Source organism: Amphiprion ocellaris, chromosome 15, assembly GCF_022539595.1.
Source record: "Amphiprion ocellaris isolate individual 3 ecotype Okinawa chromosome 15, ASM2253959v1, whole genome shotgun sequence".
Taxonomy (NCBI): Eukaryota; Metazoa; Chordata; class Actinopteri; family Pomacentridae; genus Amphiprion; species Amphiprion ocellaris.
In genome coordinates this window covers 2,987,101-3,006,913 of record NC_072780.1, presented here as the reverse complement: position 1 = coordinate 3,006,913, position 19,813 = coordinate 2,987,101, and the positions used below count along the sequence as shown (strand labels likewise).

At 39.8% G+C, this 19,813-nt stretch overlaps 1 protein-coding gene across 2 annotated transcripts in view; it reads left to right on the top strand.

The window, feature by feature from the left end:
- Positions 1–19,813, top strand: part of LOC111584929 (oxysterol-binding protein-related protein 10) — a 101,078-nt gene that overhangs the window by 38,873 nt on the left and 42,392 nt on the right. The window contains exons 5-6 of one of the 2 annotated variants that reach the window (XM_055017941.1): positions 3,665–3,862; positions 16,664–16,904. In XM_055017941.1, the coding sequence (XP_054873916.1) occupies positions 3,665–3,862; positions 16,664–16,904 (439 nt within the window). The remainder of the gene's footprint in view (positions 1–3,664; positions 3,863–16,663; positions 16,905–19,813) is intronic. The other variant, XM_055017942.1, reaches the window with a different exon arrangement.

The window sequence follows — 19,813 nt, the reverse complement described above, 5'->3', positions numbered from 1 at the left end:
ATTGGAATTTTCTTCCTGAAGGTTTTGCAAATTTTCAGAAATTTGTGGAATTTTTTTGCAGAATTTTTGGACTTTTTTCAGACAAGGAAACAATATTTTTTGGTGCCTGTAAATGAGGACAACAGGAGGGTTAATGAGCGAGCAGAGACTGGGATCTCTCTATAGATTCCCATCAGGTCCCAGAGGAAAGTTTGACCTTGTCCATTGCTGAGCCACCAGTTTATGAGAGGTTGCAGCTGGTGGAGTCAGCAGGCTGGTTTCCCCTTTCTAGCCACAGCTGAGCCCCACAGGTTGCTGGTTACGCTGGTTGTTTTTGTGTTTTTTTGTGTCCTGGTTTCGGAGATTCACGGTTAAATCCAGTGGTGCGATACAAAATAAGAAGTCTGAGCCCAAATAGGTGCCTCTTTCCTCTGTACAGTCAGAAAAGGCATCTTCAGATAATGGATTTTAGAGCAGAAGAATTGCTATTAGAGTGCTGAGTAGACTGTGCATGGAAAGATGAGAAAAATTACAATATAATGGCATTCACCGAGCTGAACTACACCCACATGAAAATGCTTGAACAGCCAGTTAGGATACTTCAAACCAATTTTACATTCATCTGGGCCTTCTCCCCTTACATGCACGACCTCCATTCATCATGCAGATTCTGGATTGTGCACGTTGTCTTTAAAAAGTTTAAAACCTACACCATTTATCAGAGCCAGAAACTTTATTGAATATAAAAACTGTATTGGATTCTTAATTTACCTTAAGGCATCTGTGATGTGCCACTGTGTCCAAAAAGGTAGCCAAATATAAGCCTAAACTAATTTTAATCCATCAAAATCCCTTTGTTCTACATGCCTTATTTAAAAATTGCCAAAAATAAATAGTTTGCACTAACTGGATTGTGTAAAAAAACAAAACAGGTCAACAGGTTTACTGCAATATCTTTATAAAGAACTTTCAATTTTACTTAATTGTATTTATAATATTTAGAAGAATCTTTGTGTAAAAATACCATGTGGTGTTTGGTTCTAGTTGATTTTAGGCCTGAAAACAGCAAAAATGTCAACTATGATACCTGTCAACTGTGTTACAGAAAGTCCTGCAATTATATATTGACCCATCTGTTGGCACTTGGAAAAATGTTGTACATGCTGATTTCAGTTTTTACATTTTTGTTAAATAAAAAAAAAATCTAACGGGTTGGTTCATCTTTATGGCATTATAACTGTACAAAGGACACGTTTGACTTCTCTGTCCTTCTACTCATAATTGTACTGTTTCCATAGAGGTACAGGAAAATGAACCCACAGTAAGAAAAAAATGTGACCAATGCAAAAAAAATAAACAAACAAAAAAAAACACCACACACTGCTTGGAGTCTGTAGGGTTAAACTGAAGCAGCTAAATTAAACTCCGCTATCATTAGCTTTAGAATTTACACCTGCACATTTCCCACTTGCACGTGGGAAACGTGGCTTATTTTTCTGTCGTCGTTGTCGTGTCCACCCCTCTGCAGCTCCTCGGTGTGTTTTCAGAGCCGGCTGCAGGTGGAGGAAGTGAAGCTGCTCAGCGAGGCGGGAAGCACAGCTGCACTTTATCAAGCTGATTAGCAGCCTGATAAATTAGCCGTGCGCTCGCTGTTATATTCTGAAGCTGAAACGCAGCTTGTGACAGGAAGGGCACTGAGTGTCGAGCTGTGAACTTTGTACTCGACTGGTAATGATTCTGCTTGAATACAGAAACTCTATTTATGCGATGTGTGGTAACTACTGTTGCTAAGGTAGAAAGATCTTGCTGGAAAACAGGAAATCTACTTAAAATAATTGAATTTGCACCAATTTCAGTGAAAAGTGAGCCTTGCTGCAGTCTAAATGCTGCCTCAGAGGTTTCCCCCTATAATAAAGTAACAGTGTGTAGGCATTTATCTACTTCCAAGCCTTCCAACCAGGGTTATTACTGGAGAGCTAATTGCATGTAATTAGTGTTGTTGCCGTAGAGGGGAAAATGGCACTGTTTACCCACGCTGCCTCACACAGGGCCAAGTCTGCCCACAGCCGGGTGGCAGGAGATCACCTGGGAAGGGGCAGGAAGTGGGCTTTTTATACCCTGAGTTAAGTCTGACAGGTAGAGACGAATCCATGGCTCTGAAGTTACCAAGGGTGGGAATGTAGAGCCCCAAATTTTAAGTGTCTGCGAGAGCTGTGAGAAAAGCTCTACTAATTTCAGGAGATCGAAGCAGTTTCCTGTCAGAGAATTTTCTTCACTGTTGGCTCATTTAAAGTCCTGCACCTCCATGGAAACAGATCACAGATACAAGCGACTGAAATGAGCTTCCTCTGTAGGGTGGCTGGGCTCAGCCTTAGAGATAGGGTGAGAAGCTCAGACATCTGGAGGGAAATCGGAGTAGAGAAGCTGATCCTTCACTTCTTTATGGAGTTAAACGGATATATTTACTCATCTAAAAATGTGGCTGATACTTTCCTGCCCATCTATCCACCTTCCTGTCCCTCCTTTCCTTTTCCTCTTTGATTTTTCTCGGTTCTGTCTGTTTCAGTTTATTGAAATGCTCGGGGCTTTGTGCCAGTTTTGGAGGACAAAACCTCAGCGTCTGTCTGTTCACTCTCCCAAAACACCGTCCTTTTTCTGCTTACTCACGACTCATGGCTTAATGTCGCACAATACACCAGTGTTCCCTCCTGTAAGCTGATTATTTTCTGTTAAAATGATTACACAAGGAGCGACCCGCTGGAACTCCCTCTTTTTAGCATTTGGATGCATCTAATCACAGGAAAAAAATATTCTCACAGTCACATTAAGATGATTTCTTGTCTTTTTTTCTCTCCAAACCTGGTGTTTTTTGCACATTTTAACTAAACAAGCGTGTTGTTAAGTTCCAGCAGCAGGTTCGTCGTAGGTTTGATTTCCTGGGTTACTGCAGCATCGCTCCAACACCAAGGCCGATCGTTTGGCTCTCAGTGAGGTGATCTGGGGTGGAAGTCGTTGTTTATTTGATCTATTTGGTGACCAGAACTCTGAGGGATAAAGCTCCTTGTTCCTCGGTGCTGCTGTAAGCTAATGGAGAGTAAAGACGGAGGAGAGAGATGCTCTGACATGGCTGCTGCCGGTGGGAACTCAGAGGTCAGCAACGAGGAAGAGAAGGAGGCTTCAGAATGAAGGATGAGATGTGACTTTAGTGGTGCAGAGACAAACAAAACAGCAAAAGGATGATTCTGCCTTTTTAAAAAAAGTAAAACTCAGTCGGTTGCTTGTGTCAGGAAAAAATGCTTTGAAGTGACGAGTGTCAAATATTGGGTCATAGAAAAGATATTTAAGAGACTGTTTTTAGATTTCCAAGTTTCTCTTTTTCAGAAAAAAAGCCCTTTATGCCTACTTTTTTTTTTAATATCTTAACCCTCCTGTTGTGTTCGTTTACTTATTGTTTAAAATTTATACTAATTTACAATCTGCAGTTAATGTCTTCGGTAATTTTTACACTTTGAGGGCCGGATTGGACCCTCTGGAGGACCGCTTTTGGCCCGCGGGCCGCATGTTTGACACCCCTGCTTTAAAGCATTTTGTTTTGTTTTTCTTTTACTCCATGTTCTTGTCATGTTTAAATCCCCGTACGACTCTCTCTCTCCTTCTCTGTGTCACCCCCTCCTCCCCCCTTCAGGGCTCCTCATCCTCCGGTCGGACCCGTAGTTTCTCTCTCCTCCCCCACCTAACCCCGTCTTCATCCCCGGCCTCCCAGAGGCACCTGGGCCACGCCGCCTCACCCAGCAACATCGTCACCATCACCCACCACAAATCTCCAGCTGCAGCTCGGCGGGCCAAGAGTCAGTACCCAGGACGGCTGGTGGAGGTCAAAGAGGTGGGTGATGACGGCAGAACGACATCTTAGGCAGCAGTTTCCTTAACCCTTGACCCGGTTTCAAGTTTGAAAATGTGGGAAAAAAATATATATTTTCATAGTGAAACTTCTGATGTCCACATTTTCAACATTTTTGGGAAATCTTTGAACATTTTTTGGTGGAAAAAAAGAAATGTTAAAAATGTTTCTTAAGAACATTCACAAAAAATCTATCAAAATCCAGCGAAATTCACTGGATTTTGGTTGATTTTTATGTGAATGTTCTTAAAGAAAATATTGGAAGTTTTACTGATATATTTGTAATCACTTAAAATATTTTAGGATTTTTTTGGAATATTTTTAAGAATTTTCTTTCCAAATTTGGGGGATTTTTTAAAAATCAAACTTTTAAGGGAAATTTTTAAGGAATTATTGGAATTTTCTTCCAGAAGGTTTTGCAAATTTTCAGAAATTTGTGGAAATTTTTTTCTGAATTTTTGGATTTTTTTTCAGACAAGGAAACAATATTTTTCGGTGCCCATAAATGAGGACAACAGGAGGGTTAAAAAGAATGTGATGACTCATGCAACAGTAATCTTGATCATCACTTATGAGCCACTAGAAGTGTGCGGTGGTGTATTTATCTGCAGAGATCCTGTTTTCTCCACATTTTGCTGTGTTTGGATGTTTCTGTGCTAAAGGGTGTGTAGCCCCCCAGCTAATAACAGTGCACAGATAACTTCAGCACTTCATAAAACGGTACAGATCAGCCCCAGCCGACATAGCACCAAAAATATTATAAGATGAAAACCAAGCAGAGAAAGCTGAGTGAAAAAATGCAGTGAATCTGTGGTTGGTTTTCATCCGCTGGTGAGCACTGAAGGAGAGGATGGATGTGGAGTTAGCTTGTTTTCGATAAGAGATGTAGGGGTTGGTGGTTAGCCTAGTTAGTTCACTAAAATATCAGTTGTTCCGTTACAGCAAATATAATGTTTTAATAGTAGCTTTTGGTGGCTTTAATGTTGTGTTTGCAGATTCGTAGCTGACAATCTGTGTATAGGGTTGCTTGGAGTTTAAAGCAGACTGCTGGGTGCATAATATATCATCTCTTTGTTTTTGACCCTCTGAACCCCAAAACTCGATGGCATGTTTGAAGGGAATTTTGTTTTCCACCATTTATCAGAGCTAGGAGTTGTAAAAATGTCAATAATGATCAGATTTTCTACTTTGGTCCTGCAGCTACTCATCTAGATGTCGCAGAGGCCTCAGACTAAGTTACTAAGTTACAGACTAAGTTCTGTGACGTGCTGTTCTATCACCAGAATGATGCGAATCTAAAGTGAAAATGGTGATTTTTCATCAGTCACTGTATTCTACATGTCTCAATATAAAATAAACCATTTGCAGTTACTTTTAAACTCCCTTGGCCCAACCATTAAGCCATTTAGGACTCAGCTGTGACCAACAGTCACATAGATCAGGGACTTTTCGACTGAACTGCAGGCTGTGCATATAAGAGCACATGGAAACAAATCTAAAAATGTTAGTTGTAAAATATCTAGAGTTACTATTTTTTTACAGTATTAACAGCGGTATTAACACCAGTGGACACTTGCAACCCCCCCACCCCACCCCCCACCCCCACAAATGTATTTTATACAAGGATTTGCATAAAATCGATCGATCCTGAGGGAAATTCAAGCTTGGCTAACTGTAGGGTTTGTTTGTTTGACCGTTTGCCTGCTGGATCTCTGCTTTTGTAGCATAATGTAAGGACAAAACTACAAAAAACTGACTCAAATTTGTAATAAACTGGATTTATTCTTTAAAAAATTCTCAAATATTACAGAGACGAACTATCATCTGAACTCCGTCAGTAAAGGTTTGTTGCTCTTTCTGACCGTTTGGCCCAGACTTGTTCCACAGAGCTGCACTGTGTTGGTGTGGTCTTTGCTCTGGTCTCAGGTGGGATGCTGGTGCAGTGAGTTCAGCAGATATTTCTGGCTCTCTCGGGCCTGACACTGACTGCAGTGTGCTCACTCTTCGCTGTACGTTCAGCTTTGTTGGCGTTTTTGTTGTATATATTAATGCTGATTAAGATGGCGGGTGACAGAGGGAAGAGCGGCCGGAGCGTACGTTGTTGAATCAGTGCGGTGAGTAATCAACATACGAATTGTAAATGTGTTGCCGAAGATAAATTGTGGAGGTGATGGAAGTGGAAAAGTGGCAGCGTGTTCGTCCGTATGGAACAGCGTCGTCCTGCTAATCCCTGAATGTATGGAATAAAGCCTGTATTGTTCCTTAAGTGGTTCCATTTGCAGACCTACAAGCACTTGGCCAGTTAATTAAAAAGCTCTCCACTTGAAATTTCCTATCAGTTTTGACTTGGTTTGAAGCTCAGATCCTCATTAATTCTCTCCGCCTCAGTCACCAGACCTGTCAGTTCTGGTTACCACTCCGTCCTCATCTGCTACATCTCCATGCACTCAGAGCAGTCAGTCACTCTTCCCTGCTTATCTCTCAAGAGAAGATTGTTTTTTTTCCCCGTCACTTCTTAATAGCCTGTCTGGAGTCGGTTTAGAGTGATTAATTGCAAGAGATTAGGCTTGAAGTTGGGTTTGCGAAGCGAAAATGATAGACACGATGAAGACATGATGGTACGCCTGCCTGGCTGCCAAACCGTAGGCCCATTAGCTGCAGCATTTTTGATTTTATTTTTTGCTTTCACCCCTTTTGTTTAGAGACGAGACGTTCTTCTCGGATCGTTGCCAGGCAGCTGTGCATCTGGCCGCTGAATTATGGAGATAAGATGACTTAGCTGTTAGGATGGAGGAGGAAACGTGGACAAGGAGAGACAAGAGGCTTTCTAAATGTAAAATACTTCTGCCCGTGTAAAGCGTCGGCACAGAGGAAAAGAAATAAAATCCGACAGGGAAGAGGTCACGCCTGGCTTTGTGGAAAATGTTGTTTGATCCCCGCAAGACTTGTTTTTGTCCTTGAGCTGTGAGAAACTTTTTCCTTTAATTTTTGTGTTATCTTTTGTTGTCGTTCAGAGCAAAAGGATCATTTGATTTGAAGAATTTCCTTTTTTAAGTGCTTTAGGCGATACTTTTTGTTCTTAATGGTGTACCTGTGGGTGGGAAAATTGTCGATTGTAGGGAAAAACTCACAGAAAGTTAGCATCTGTGTTGATTGTCCCGGCTTTATGGAGCATTTTATCATCTTTTAGCTCATTGTTTTTTTTTTTTTTTTTTTGTTCTTATATTGGCCCACAATGCTACTGTTTTAATTAAAGTGTCAACAGAGAGCACTTTTATTACAGAAACAAACACAGATGATGCGGTTTGGTGGCTTTACACTGCAGAAACTGAAGACAGGTGCAAGAAGTTTCTACAGAAACAGCCTTGTAATCATCTCTTTTAGCCTTTCTGTGTCCATTGTGGTGTAGAATCCAACAACTTCAACTCAGAATGCACAAAAACAACAACAAATGGTAGTTACTGGATATAACTGTCAATATATAATTGAGGGACTTTTGAAGTCCATGGGATATATCTTGCATACATTTTTATTAAAAGTAAAAAATCCTGTCTTTTATGCTCATTATGATCATGTCTTTACAAATTCCACAATTATTTTTTATGGAAACAATCACTTGTTGATTAAAAAAAATGACTGAAGTATCACTAAAATTTTACACACCATTACAAAAACACCTCAAGGAAGTGTGTTAATTCCAAATCACATGACCTGCTCCACGCTTTGTGCATCGGTTTTGACGTTTTCTGTCTCGTTTTTGTCATTTTGCGCATTTTTGTGGTAATGTTGGGTCTTTTTGTGGTTGTTTTGTGTGTGATTGTGCTCATTCTGTTTCTTTCGTGGTCATTTTCAGTCCGTTTTGTGAGCATTTTAGGTGTTTTTGTAATAATTTTGTGCATTTTTGTGGCCATTTTCACGTGTTTTGTGGTCAATTTTGTGCCTTTATATGATAATTATGTGTCTCATTAAGTCATTTTGTGTCTTTTTGAGCCTTTTTTGGACATTTTATGTTTCTTTGTCAGTTTGTGTCTCTCTGTGGTCATTTTTGGTCATCATCAGTCTGTTTGTGGTCATTTTGTCTCTTTTTGTGATCATTTTGTGTCTCATTGAGTCGTTTTGTGTTTTTCTGTGGTCATTTGTGTTATTTTAAAACACAAAATAACAAATTGTATTTGTCCGAGAAATCGCTTTCGATTAAGTTCCCCATTATAAAAACACCTCTGAAGGAAGTGTGTTAATTCCAGATCACATGACCTGCTCCATGTGATGTCATTTCCTCCTGAAGAAAAGTCTGGCAAGACTCCAAGGCTTTCTGAGTTATTTAATATAAAGTAGTCAACAGGTTTACTATAATATCTTTAGAAATAACTTTCAATTTCAGTTTTACTCAATTGTATATATAATATTTAGAAGAATCTTTCTGTAAAATGCCATGTGGTGTTTGGTTATAGGCGGCCATGTTGATTTTAGGCCTGAAAACAGCAAAAATGTCAACTATGTTACAGAAAGTCCCACAATTATATATTGACCCAACTCCAGTTCAGTGAGCGCTTAGGAACAATAGAAGCTTCTTATGTTAGCATTTATAGTAAGCTGAAGAAATCTGCTGCTGGACGAGATCAGAAAAAAATGCCGTTTGTTGTCTTCTCCGAGTTCGACCAATCGGTGTAAAGACCCACAGCAGCTTTTTAGCGCCACTCAGAAGAACAAACCCTGGAGCAGGTTCTTTTTTCTTCTTCTTCCCAGATAATCAGCCCTGAAGGAGCTTCTACACGGGTGGTTCTTGCGATCAGAACATCCTTAAAGTGTTGGGGCGCCCTAAATTAGCCCAGAAGTTCCAGTTTCTGGCTCGTATTAGTCTCCTCATATCTGCTGGTTTGCTTTCTGGCTGTGATGACAACAAGGCTCCTGCCAACAGCCTGGATCCCATCCAAAGCAAGAAACAACTGTAGCAATTTCAAATAGAAACCTTGATGTTGGTGCTTTGATAAAGGCAGAGGGAAACATCCGGTTTTATTAACTTGTTGGCAGGTTTTGTTACTTACAGATCTGGAAGAAATAACAGCAACCTAATGCCTATTTTGAACCCTATCCAGAGTGAACACTTGTCCAAGGTTCACTCTTACCTCACTTTCTGTCACTATCTGCTTTTATCTGCCTTCAAAGCTCTATTTCTTTTGCCAGATAGTGTTTTCAGTGTTACTCAGATTGTTCCGCTGTCTATTTCAGCTACCAGGGGAAACAAAAGCGCTGTCTTCTTCCTGTTTTCATTGCACAATTGCAAATGCACTTGTTTGGTGATGTGAATCAAGGCTTCGTTTTCCTTGGAGATATCTGGTGGCAGACAGAATAGCAAAGAGAAAGTGTAGAAAACCATTCTAAATGCTGATCATTGTCATTGTGAACACTTACTTTATGATGAGTTAAAGCAAAAACCTTAAGGTCTTTCTGAATGTCCTCAGGAGGACTGCTGCTTTGTGTTTGCGCCTAATTTTTCCATATCAGATTAAAAGGTATAATTTTTACAGCTTGCTTCCAAAAGCGCCCATTAATGCAGGCTTAAAGGTTTGAAAGTGATTTGCATCAACACGGGCCAAATGTAAATTCCCAGCTGGATGATGAGACGACAACATCTCTCACAGAAAATACAGAATAATGAACTTGATTACTTGTGAGGCTGCAGCTCCTGATTATTTTCATTATCATGTAATCTCGTGCACCTTTTGATGAAATCTCATCAAAGGTTTCTTGAACCTTAAGTGTCAAATTGCTAGTTTGGTCTGACAAAGGATTGATAGTAGAGGAGAAAAATCCTCTCTCTAAATGTGACATTTTTGCTTGAAAACATCTATTTTTGCTTGTTTAATGTCAAATTAGCTTCATACTTTCATATTTCTTTGTAATGAAGGTCAGCTTCATCACCTATATGGGAGTTCACATTCTGGGACATTCTTTTGTGTCATTTTTTGTCTTGTTTTTCTCGATTGTCCATTGTTTTTCCCTTTGTAACTTTTTTGCCAAATTTTTTGTCTCTTTTTTGTCGTTTTGTGTTCGTTTTTGTAGAATTAGGCTCCCGTGACCTGATTCATATCGTGTAACTCCACTCTTCATCTCCTTCAGCCTCTTCCCTCCTTCCTCGGGTCATTTATTGTTTCCCTTCCTTTATTCATAACCAGCCTAGAAACTCGTCTGAGGGCTTTAGCCACGCTGAGATTTATACTCATCTGTACACAGTAGAGACCGATTACGTCGCAGATTTAGGGTCAGACAGCAGCATCGGGGATGTTGTGTCGTACATCCCGACTGTTTTCTGGTCGCTATGGCTGGTGATATTCATAAACACCACTCTGCTGCTTCCTGTGAGCCTCTCCAACCACCCCGCTGTAGCTCAAAGTTGTCTTTCCGCCTCAGTGAATCGTCCCATGATCTGCCTCCTCAGCGCTGCCCTGTTGATCCTCTGTCCCGCCAGCACTCACTGGACCATCCTAAGACCAGGCAGGAGGCTCCGATCTGCAGGATGAACCCAGCAGCTCGGAGTTGGAGGTCTGCAAACATGTGGTAGGATTAGATGTCTAAAAGGATTCAACCATTCAATCAAAGCTGTTCTAAGTGTTAAAAAGCCAAAATAAGTCACACAAATGCATTGTTCATCCATCTTCTATTGCTTTTCAACAGTGAATCACGATCAATTTAATTAGCAGTTTACAAAAACGACTTTCTCATGTCAAAAACGGGTCAATATATAATTAATGGACTTTTGAAGTCCATGGGATATATCTTAAATACCTTCATGCATACATTATATTTGTTTCCTTTTTGTCTCACCTGTGTTTTTTGTCTTATTTTTGGCGTTTCGTGTTTTGCTTTTTTTGTTGTTTTTGACATTTTGTGGGGTTTTTTGTCTCCCTTGTGTTTTTTGTTTGCTTTTTTGTGATTTTGTTTATCACTTTCTGTTATTTTTGGTCTCATTTTGTGTAATTTTTTGTTTTGTTTTTGTCATTTGTCCATTGTTTTTCACTTTCTAACTTTTTTGGCCAATTTTTTAGCTCTTTTGTTTTGTGTCGTTTGTCTAATTTTTTGTCATTTTGTGTTCGTTTTTCTAGTATTTTGTCTTGATTTTGTTGGGTTTTTTTGTCGTTTTTGTCTGACTTTTGTCGTTTGTCTCCCGTTTTCGTACTTTTATTTCTCGTTTTTGTCGTTTTGTGTTTCCATTTTGTCTCACTTATGTTTTTTGTCTTTTTGTTATTTTGTGTGTTGCTTTATTTGTAGTTTTGTGTATCGTTCTGTTTTTTGTCTCGCTTGTGTTGTTTGTCTATTTTTTTGTTTTGTTTCTCCCTTTTGTCAATTTTGGTCTCATTGGTGTCATTTTTGTCATTTTGTGTCTCATTTTTGTAATATTTTGTCTTGTTTTTGTTACTTTTTTAATCTTTTTTTGTCGTTTTGATCATAAAGTAAAATATGTTGTTCAGTTCCAGACAGCTGTGACTAAATGTTGTGTTCCTTTGTCGACACTCTGTGGTCTGGAAGTTGTAATGTGGAAATGATAAACTGAGGCATAATATTGTTGAAATAGAATTTATTTTTCTTCAGAAATTTCAGGTTGCTCATAATGTTTTGTAAAAAGATAGCTCCTTAAATTTGAACGTTTTCACAATGTACTTTTGTTGCACTAAAACAAAGTAAACATTTAGATTATTTATAAGTTATTTTGCTGTGATTTTCAGATGAAATTTGGCTGAATGTGGAACCTGAACTAAGATGAGTTTGACGCCCCTGATCTATAATATAGTGTTGGACATTTGAATGATGCTTTTAATATAAACTGTTTAAATGATCTACTGTAAAAGTCCATCTTAGCTTATTATTCTTCTTCCGAGATGCGTTTGTGTTTTCCACGTCTGATAAAATTCAACATCTTCCTCTGACACTTTAAATGTATTCGGGGCTTTAATCTGCAGCCCTTAAAGGTCCACTGTAGTTTGAAACAATCCTCCTCATTGCGTTGACAGCAGTAATTCTAATCTTGACATCTTTGATAGACATCCTTAAAGTCCCAGTCTATCGGTGAGGTCTCGTGTCGAATGTTCGGGCCGTTGTCACGCTGTCGCCTCCCATCCGTCTGTCCATCCATGCGTGGATCTGTCCGTTCAGCACACGTGTGATGGTGGGAGTCAGACCACATAACCGTCTCCCCTCAGTCAGCCTGTCACAGCCGACTGATGTGAACTCATCAAACGCCCCGACTGTCGGTGCAGCAGCAGCACTGGGCTCTCAGGCTGCGTGGCCGGATCATTGAGGTGAGGCTATTTCTGGAAGCATCGTTGGTCCACAGAGCTGTAGCTGTGTGGTGGTGGAGGGGGGAGCTTCCAGAACACTCAGTTTCATGTTCTTGTTGTGTTCACGTGTATAAAACAAACGGGGAATTATTAAGCATATTACAGGATCAAGATTTTATTATTTTATGTGTAATATTCAAATGTAATGTGTGTTTTTTTTGCACAGGTTTTCTCTGTGTGCATCTGGGTCAATATATAACTGAGGGACTTTTGAAGTCCATGGCATATATCTTGCATACATTTTTATTAAAAGTACATCATTATGATCATGTCTTTACAAATTCCATAATTATTTATTATGGAAACAATCGCTTATTAATAAAAAATGACTGGCTGTCACAATAATGGCAACTAAAGAACCGTCCCAATTTAATAACAACCACCTTCTAATTAGCTAAACAATAATAAAATGAGCTGATTCAGAAATAGTTTGGATTGTGTTCTTTTTATTAAGTTGAGATAATCATGACTGATGTTTCTTTTTTGGCAATATATCAAATTTTATATGGAAAATAACAAATTGTATCTGTGTCTGAGAAATCACTTTCTACTAAGTTCCCCATTACAAAAACACCTCTCCAGGAAGTGTGTTAATTCCAGATCACATGACCTGCTCCACATGATGTCATTTCCTCCTGAAGAAAAGACTGGCCAGACTCCAAGGCTTTCTGAGTTATTTAATATAAAGTAGTCAACAGGTTTACTACAATATCTTTATAAACAACTTTCAATTTCAGTTTTACTCAATTGTATATATATAATATTTAGAAGAATCTTTGTGTAAAAATGCCATGTGGTGTTTGGTTATAGTTGATTTTAGGCCTGAAAACAGCAAAAATGTCGACTATGATACAAAAAGTCCTACAATTATATATTGACTCATCTGACTGACTGTTACTTGAAGGTGCAGCTGTTTCCAAAAGCGTCCAATAAGGAAAAGTTTTTTCTCCTTTTTATTATATTAGTCCTTTCTGTCTTTGTGTTCCGTCTCTTAATTCAGTCTGGTAGTTTTATAGATGATACTTTTCAATGTTCTCATATTTTTCCACCTGTTTTGCTTAAAATTATTCCTTTTAATCCTTAAATTTGATCTTCTTTATCTTTTATTTGTGTCTGTCTTGGCACAAGCACAGCAACAATCCTCTCTACGGCAGTTTCCATGATGATGTGGAAACGTCATGTTTCACTAACATCAAGAAAGGTTTCTGCATTTTACTGAACACCATAAACCCAGTGAACTGTTATTTTTGTGCATGGTATGTTTTTTTTTTGAGTAACTTTAGGTTGCATAGCAACGCATTTGCTCTCCAACTTGCATTTCCACTCGCTAAAGGCTTCCTTCAGTGAATATCGACCCTGAGGGAGGTTCAGGTGATTATACTTCTAAATCTCTGCCATCAGTTTCATGTTGCCTGATCTGTAGCTGTTGTCTAGGAAAGCTACACTTATCCTACAACTTCAGCATCAACGCACCGTTCTGATCATATTTCATGCACTGATAATTTATATCCCATCAAACGGAATACAGAATGTATGTTTATTATGAAACATCAAACACTCTAATCAGTTTGGATTCAGAGTAGCTTTAACCCTCGTGTCGTCCTGCGGGTCAAAATTGACCCGTTTTAAAGTTTGAAAATGTGGAAAAAAGTATATTTTCACAGTGAAACTTCTGATGTCCACATTTTCAACATTTTTGGGGAATTTTTGAACATTTTTTTGGTGGAAGAAAAGAAATGTTAAAAATGTTTCTTTAAGAACATTCACAAAAAATCCAGCGAATTTTGCTGGATTTTAATGGATTTTTTGTGAATGTTCTTAAAGAAAATATTAGAAGTTTTACTGATATATATGGAATCACTTTAGTTATTTTTAGGATTTTTTTTGAAGATTTTTACTTATTTTTTGAAAATATTTACAAGAATTTTCTTGCCAAATTTTGAGGATTTTTTTTAAAAATAAAACTTTTAAGGGAAACTTTGAAGGAATTATTGGAATTTTCTTCCTGAAGGTTTTGCAAATTTTCAGAAATTTGTGGAATTTTTTTTGCTGAATTTTTGGATTTTTGTCAGATGAGGAAACAATAATTTTGGTGCCTGTAAATGAAGCCAACAGGAGGGTTAACTGCTGACATGTCTATGAAGTAACACCTGGAACATCTGGACCATTCTGTCATCCAGTATTATTCTCATCACAAATGATCAGTTTGTGTTTGTGTTACGAGTAAAGCTGAATGAGACACAAACTGTCTGCAGGGTTTTAAAAGAAAAGAAGTTCTTGTGTGCAATAGTGAAACAAAGAGTTGTGATTGTTTGAAGGGCACAGTGGAAATGATATGGTGTCAGCGTGCTGAACACTAAAAATCTATTTATAACAGGCATTCGGAATAAAAATTCGAGCTCCATCTGCCCGAGGACGTCAACATCCGACCCGGATAAAAGGCTCAATAATTGGACAAGTGCTGTGCATTAAAATGAGAGAATGTCGTCGCCACATCTAACCTCACAGCAACAGCTTCTCAGCAGCTCAGAAATAACTCTGTGTACTGATGCAGGGAGACAGATGTGCCATCCGAGTGTGTGCACAGGGAAAGTGTTTGTGGAGCCCTACAATATTAATGAATACAACATTTCCAGGCTGATAAACAACCCAGATTCATTAGCCCTGAGAGATGCTCGCTGCATTACCCGCCAGCGAGAGCCAACTTTGTCGTTCTCCTTTTGTGATGCATTTAGACTGTGAAAGGGGGAGTCGCATAAAAATAATTTTCCGAGTCTGAAAGTTCTGTGGGAGCTTGGAGAGAAACTTTTTTGTGTTTGAAGAGTTTCGGTGGTGTCTTTCTTGGCGCTGTCATGTCGGAGCAGATGGTTGTGTGGATCGGTTGTTGTCTGCAGTCTAGATATTGAGGCGCTACCACTAGAATTAACGCTAAGATGTGTCGCTACCTACACAGTGTGGAGGATAGAAAGATACATTCATATTTGTCTTTAAGTCTCTCTTCAGCTGTATGACTAATCCAAAGCTGTTTGCCAACATTCCAAGATATAAAACGTTATTATTTTAAAAAATAGTTCACTTTAGATTGTGATGTCCCTAACGATTAATTTTTACCTTTAAAAATAGCTTTTAAAGGAAAACTTCTAGTTTCGTTCTTAGTGTTTCCACAAGCAGACTAATTTATTTTTTAAAAAATTTGATGACTCATCGTATTACAGTGAAACTAATTAGACTAATTAGGTCTGTGATTCATGAGTCAGCAGTGAAACTGTACATTGAAGGTTTAAGAGTTATTCTATGTTTTCTTATTGTCAGCAAACCCCATTAATCCTCTGAACCCCGAGCAGTTTTTGGATGTTTCTGTGCTCCCGTCACATTTTCACTCATTTTTCATGGCGACACAAACTCCTGCTGCTCTTTGGAAGCAGCACAACCATAGATAGAAGTACAAAGAACTCCGAAATGTCTTCTGTGCAGCATGATGCAGTTATAATGCCATAAATCATAAAAGAAGAAAAATGAAAGCTAACAAACAGAAATCAACATGAACATTTGTCAAGTGCCCTTAATTGTTACCAGCACTGGAAAACAATAATGACCATATATTCACATATTAACTGCAATATAAAGTCCTGCACCTCTATGGAAACAACATGACCATGACTAGAAGTAGAGAGAACTAAATAATGTGTTTTGTGATGTATGACAAAGTTACCACAGAATAAGTCATTAAAAAGAAAAAATGAAAGCACCATTTTGGCAAGTACCATCGGTGTTATTGTTGGAAAAAAAATGTGAACATACCAAAGACATTTTCCTGCTTATATTTTCCATTTGTTTCCACACTAATCTCCTATCTGCTCTGTAGACACAGCCTGCAGTTCAACCCAACTCACTTTAAAAATCCCAGAATGATTGTTGGTTGCAGTATCGTCACTAACGGCTTCACAGTTGTCTTGAGGTGTGAAGGTTTTTTTGTTTTTGCGGAATGTGGTTGTTGCATTTGATTTATTTTGGTGATTTTTTTTAAATGAGTCATGTAGAATATAGTGGTTTTGATGAAATATCTGAATTTTAAGCTAGAATTGGTTAATTTTCCAATAAAATGGCATGTCACAGATTAATACAGTTGCATGGTTTGGCAACTATCTCCTCTCTAAACTTCAGGGACATCTCTCTAATCTTAACCATGTTGCTTGCAAACACAAAGTGAACCCATTTTAAAGGGTTCACTTTTGCTGGATTTTGGTCGATTTTTACGTGAATGTTCTTCAAGAAACATTTTTAATATTTCTTTTTTTCCACAAAAAAATGTTCAAAGATTTCAAATGTTCAAAGATTTCATTGTGAAAATATATATTTTTTCCACATTTTCAGACTTTAAAACGGGTCAGTTTTGACCCGCAGGACGACACGAAGGTTAATGTCTCACGTTCCTGTCCTTCCCCAGGTGATGTCCCAAGCGGAGGGCCAACAGAAGAACCTCGTCCAGTCCATCGACTCTCTGCCCACCAGGGGTCCGCTGTCCTGTCTGGACCAGGACCTGCTGCTGCTCAAAGCCACGTCGGCCGCCACACTCAGCTGCCTGGGAGAGTGCCTGAACATCCTGCAACAGACTCAGAGCCACAGCCAGGCGCCGCCTCCGTCCCAGGCCTCCCAGCGCAACCACGCCGGCCACGGAGCCCCCTCCGGTGAGTCCGCCCCGGGCCCCGTTCCAGTGCTGCTACTGGAGCCCCCGACCCCTCCATCTCCCCCATCCCCCTTGTGTTTTCAGTCTCCTCCTCCAGAGCCCAGCTCCAGCAGCAAGGCCCAGCTTGGGCAGCTAGACTGTGGCTCTTGCCCCTGCCTGATGGGTACCTTGAACTTAAATGTTTGTAGTAAATGTTGTTGAATGTTGCATTTGTGTGTTAAATAGTTTTATTTGTTCCGTTTGTGTTGTTTTTGTCATAGTTTGTAGTTCTAAGTATTGTTCTGTGTTGTCTTCCATTTGTTTCTTTTTTGTCTTCAATGTCGTCAGTTGCATTGAAATGCCAAAAGTTCCTTAAAAAGGTAGTGCCAAGTACAAGCATGATTGAAGTGTGTATGAAAATGAATATATCCTCAGTATTGTTGACAGAACCCATAAAAGCATTTCAGACTGTCTCCCTACATGCATGTCAGAGAAAATCAGGGTTTCTGTGTGAATGAGTAAACCTAAATATAATGACTATGCACTTCTAAATCTCCTCAAAGGATCTTTGTCTTTGCCAAAGGAATCCACAATGGTGCCTCAAATGTCAGCCATGTTTAACCCTCTCTGTGCCAGATCAAGATGGATCCAATAAAGTTGTTTCTATTTAAACCATTTGCAGCCTGAGGGTGGTTCTATTGGCATAACACCAAGGATGAGGATTAAAGAGCACTTCTTAACAGTGTAAGGTAGACAACAAATACAGGACAGGAGTAGACTCTATTAAGATAAGGTGAAATCCATCAAATGTTGTGGTCTAATCCTATTGGCCCCCCAAGTACAAACAAATATTTATAATCCATTTAGAGTCTCCAGGTTGCTCCGGAACAACAGCCCCATAAATGTTGTCTCCAGGAAAGAGGAGTGGAGCCGATTTAACTCCACTGAGAAACTTGAAAAGCTATTGAGTACCAAATATTCATTGCTTGTAGCTTGAAAGGTGGCTCTGAAGAAATGTAGTTTGCTCCATTTGTGGAAGGTGACAGTCGGTTTGCATTCACAGCAGTTACAATGGATCCAAGTGCTTAAACATAAGCAAAAAATGTGTTATTTTTAGAAGTAGAAGTTTGTCAAACATGTGCAGCATCCTAATGTTTATGGAACGTCTCTCTTTATTCAAATGCAAGTGTTAAATGTGCCATTCGTGTAGATTCTCAGTCATTCAGGTCACAGTAATCATTAAATCTTTGGTAAAAAAGCAACTGGACTTTACTTTTTGGTTCCTGGAGATGTTTTACCTCTCATCCAAGAGGCTTGAACTCATAAAACCTGAAGATGAGAGGTGTAAGGTCTTCAAGAAAAAAGCCCAGTTGCCTTCTGCTGGGGCTTATCTCATGTTTAAATGTATTCTTACTGCGTCAGCTTTGACAGTACACTTACTAGTCATCAAGGACTTCTAGGTATTCACTGTAATCCTTTGTACCTGCTGTGAATTTAAACAACTCCCAAAGAGCAAGCTACAAAATTTCCAGAGGCGTCCTTTACACCCTGCAGGTTTGCGGTGGAGTGTTGAAGTCAAGAAGTCATGGTCTACCTGCATTTGTGACTTTGGGAAGGTGGTTTGGTGTCTGTGTTTGGATGGGTGCAGGATCCCGTCCTGAAGTCCTCACAGTTTGTTGGTCTTCTTTTTGCGCCAGCAGTCACCCTGCCCTGTACCTGTTCGTCAGACAGGGGGTGGTGTGGAGTGGGACCGCCGGGCCGCAAGTACAAACCTCTTTCCTTCCGCTGCCTGGCTGATCAGTCCTGTGGGGGTCCAGCTGCTCCCCGCTTCCGGCATGTATCCCCCACACCTCAGTGAAGAGTTTATTGTTAGGATCCTCGGTTTTGCCGAGTGATGGATAGTGTTGCTCACCAGCATGGGCAGCGTCCTGATCTGATGCAGCTGATAAAGGTCGTGGCTGGCTGGTCGGTTGGCTGGTTGAATGGTTTTGTTATGCCCTTACAATAAAGCATTGCCACTGCATGGGCAACATGACTCTTTGGTACAGAGCCAAGCATGAGGTTGGACTGAGTTTGGCCGGCACGTTGGTCCCTCCGGGCTTCTGTTGTTACTTCAAAACCAGAGCGACTTGTTTGAGTCGGCTCTAGTAAAGGCAAAGAGAATGAAGAACCTGAAGGAGCTTTGTAAACTCCCCAGCAAAACAAAAAAAACCTGCCAGTCACAAACCAGACAGCATATTATCAGCTGATGTCACGTAGGATCTTTGCTGCTCGCTCTTGCTCTATCGGATCCCCCTTCCCTCCCCTCTGTCACTGCCATAAAGAGCTTGAAGCCCCACCCTCACAAAAACAACATTTTCCTTTAAGGAAATGAAAATCCATAAAGGAAATTAACTCTGCAAACTAGTCCCCTTTGCAGCTTAACATAAAGGATTTAACGCACAAGTACCCCAATTAACCAAAATAGTAGTGAAAGTTTTAAGATGAACATGTAGGGTAAGAGTCTGAACTGATGTCACAGCCCAGAAATGGAAGATGAAGCCATTGGAAACATCTACTGCATGAATGTTTGTCTCTCCACTGTCTGACCTGCGATAGCTTTTTGATTCACCTGCATGCTTCTATCCAATGGCCCCAACATGCCCCCGCTCACACACGCCTCTTTTCCACCAAATTATCCCTCGTTCTTTTATCGTTTCTGTTCAGGTGTCTTGGAACATCAGTGCTATCTAGCAAACCAACCGCATTTTCACCAGTTTTGAGCGAAACCATTGAAATCAAGGATTTGCCATCAAAGGAGGGCACTCCACAACTTACAACATGAACTCAAGAGTAGGGCTGGTCCGAATAGCAATTTCTGGGCTCCAGATATTTGGGCCCAATGTATGACGAATATCTGGCTCGTCTGTGGTGGTGGCGGGGTGGGGCAGG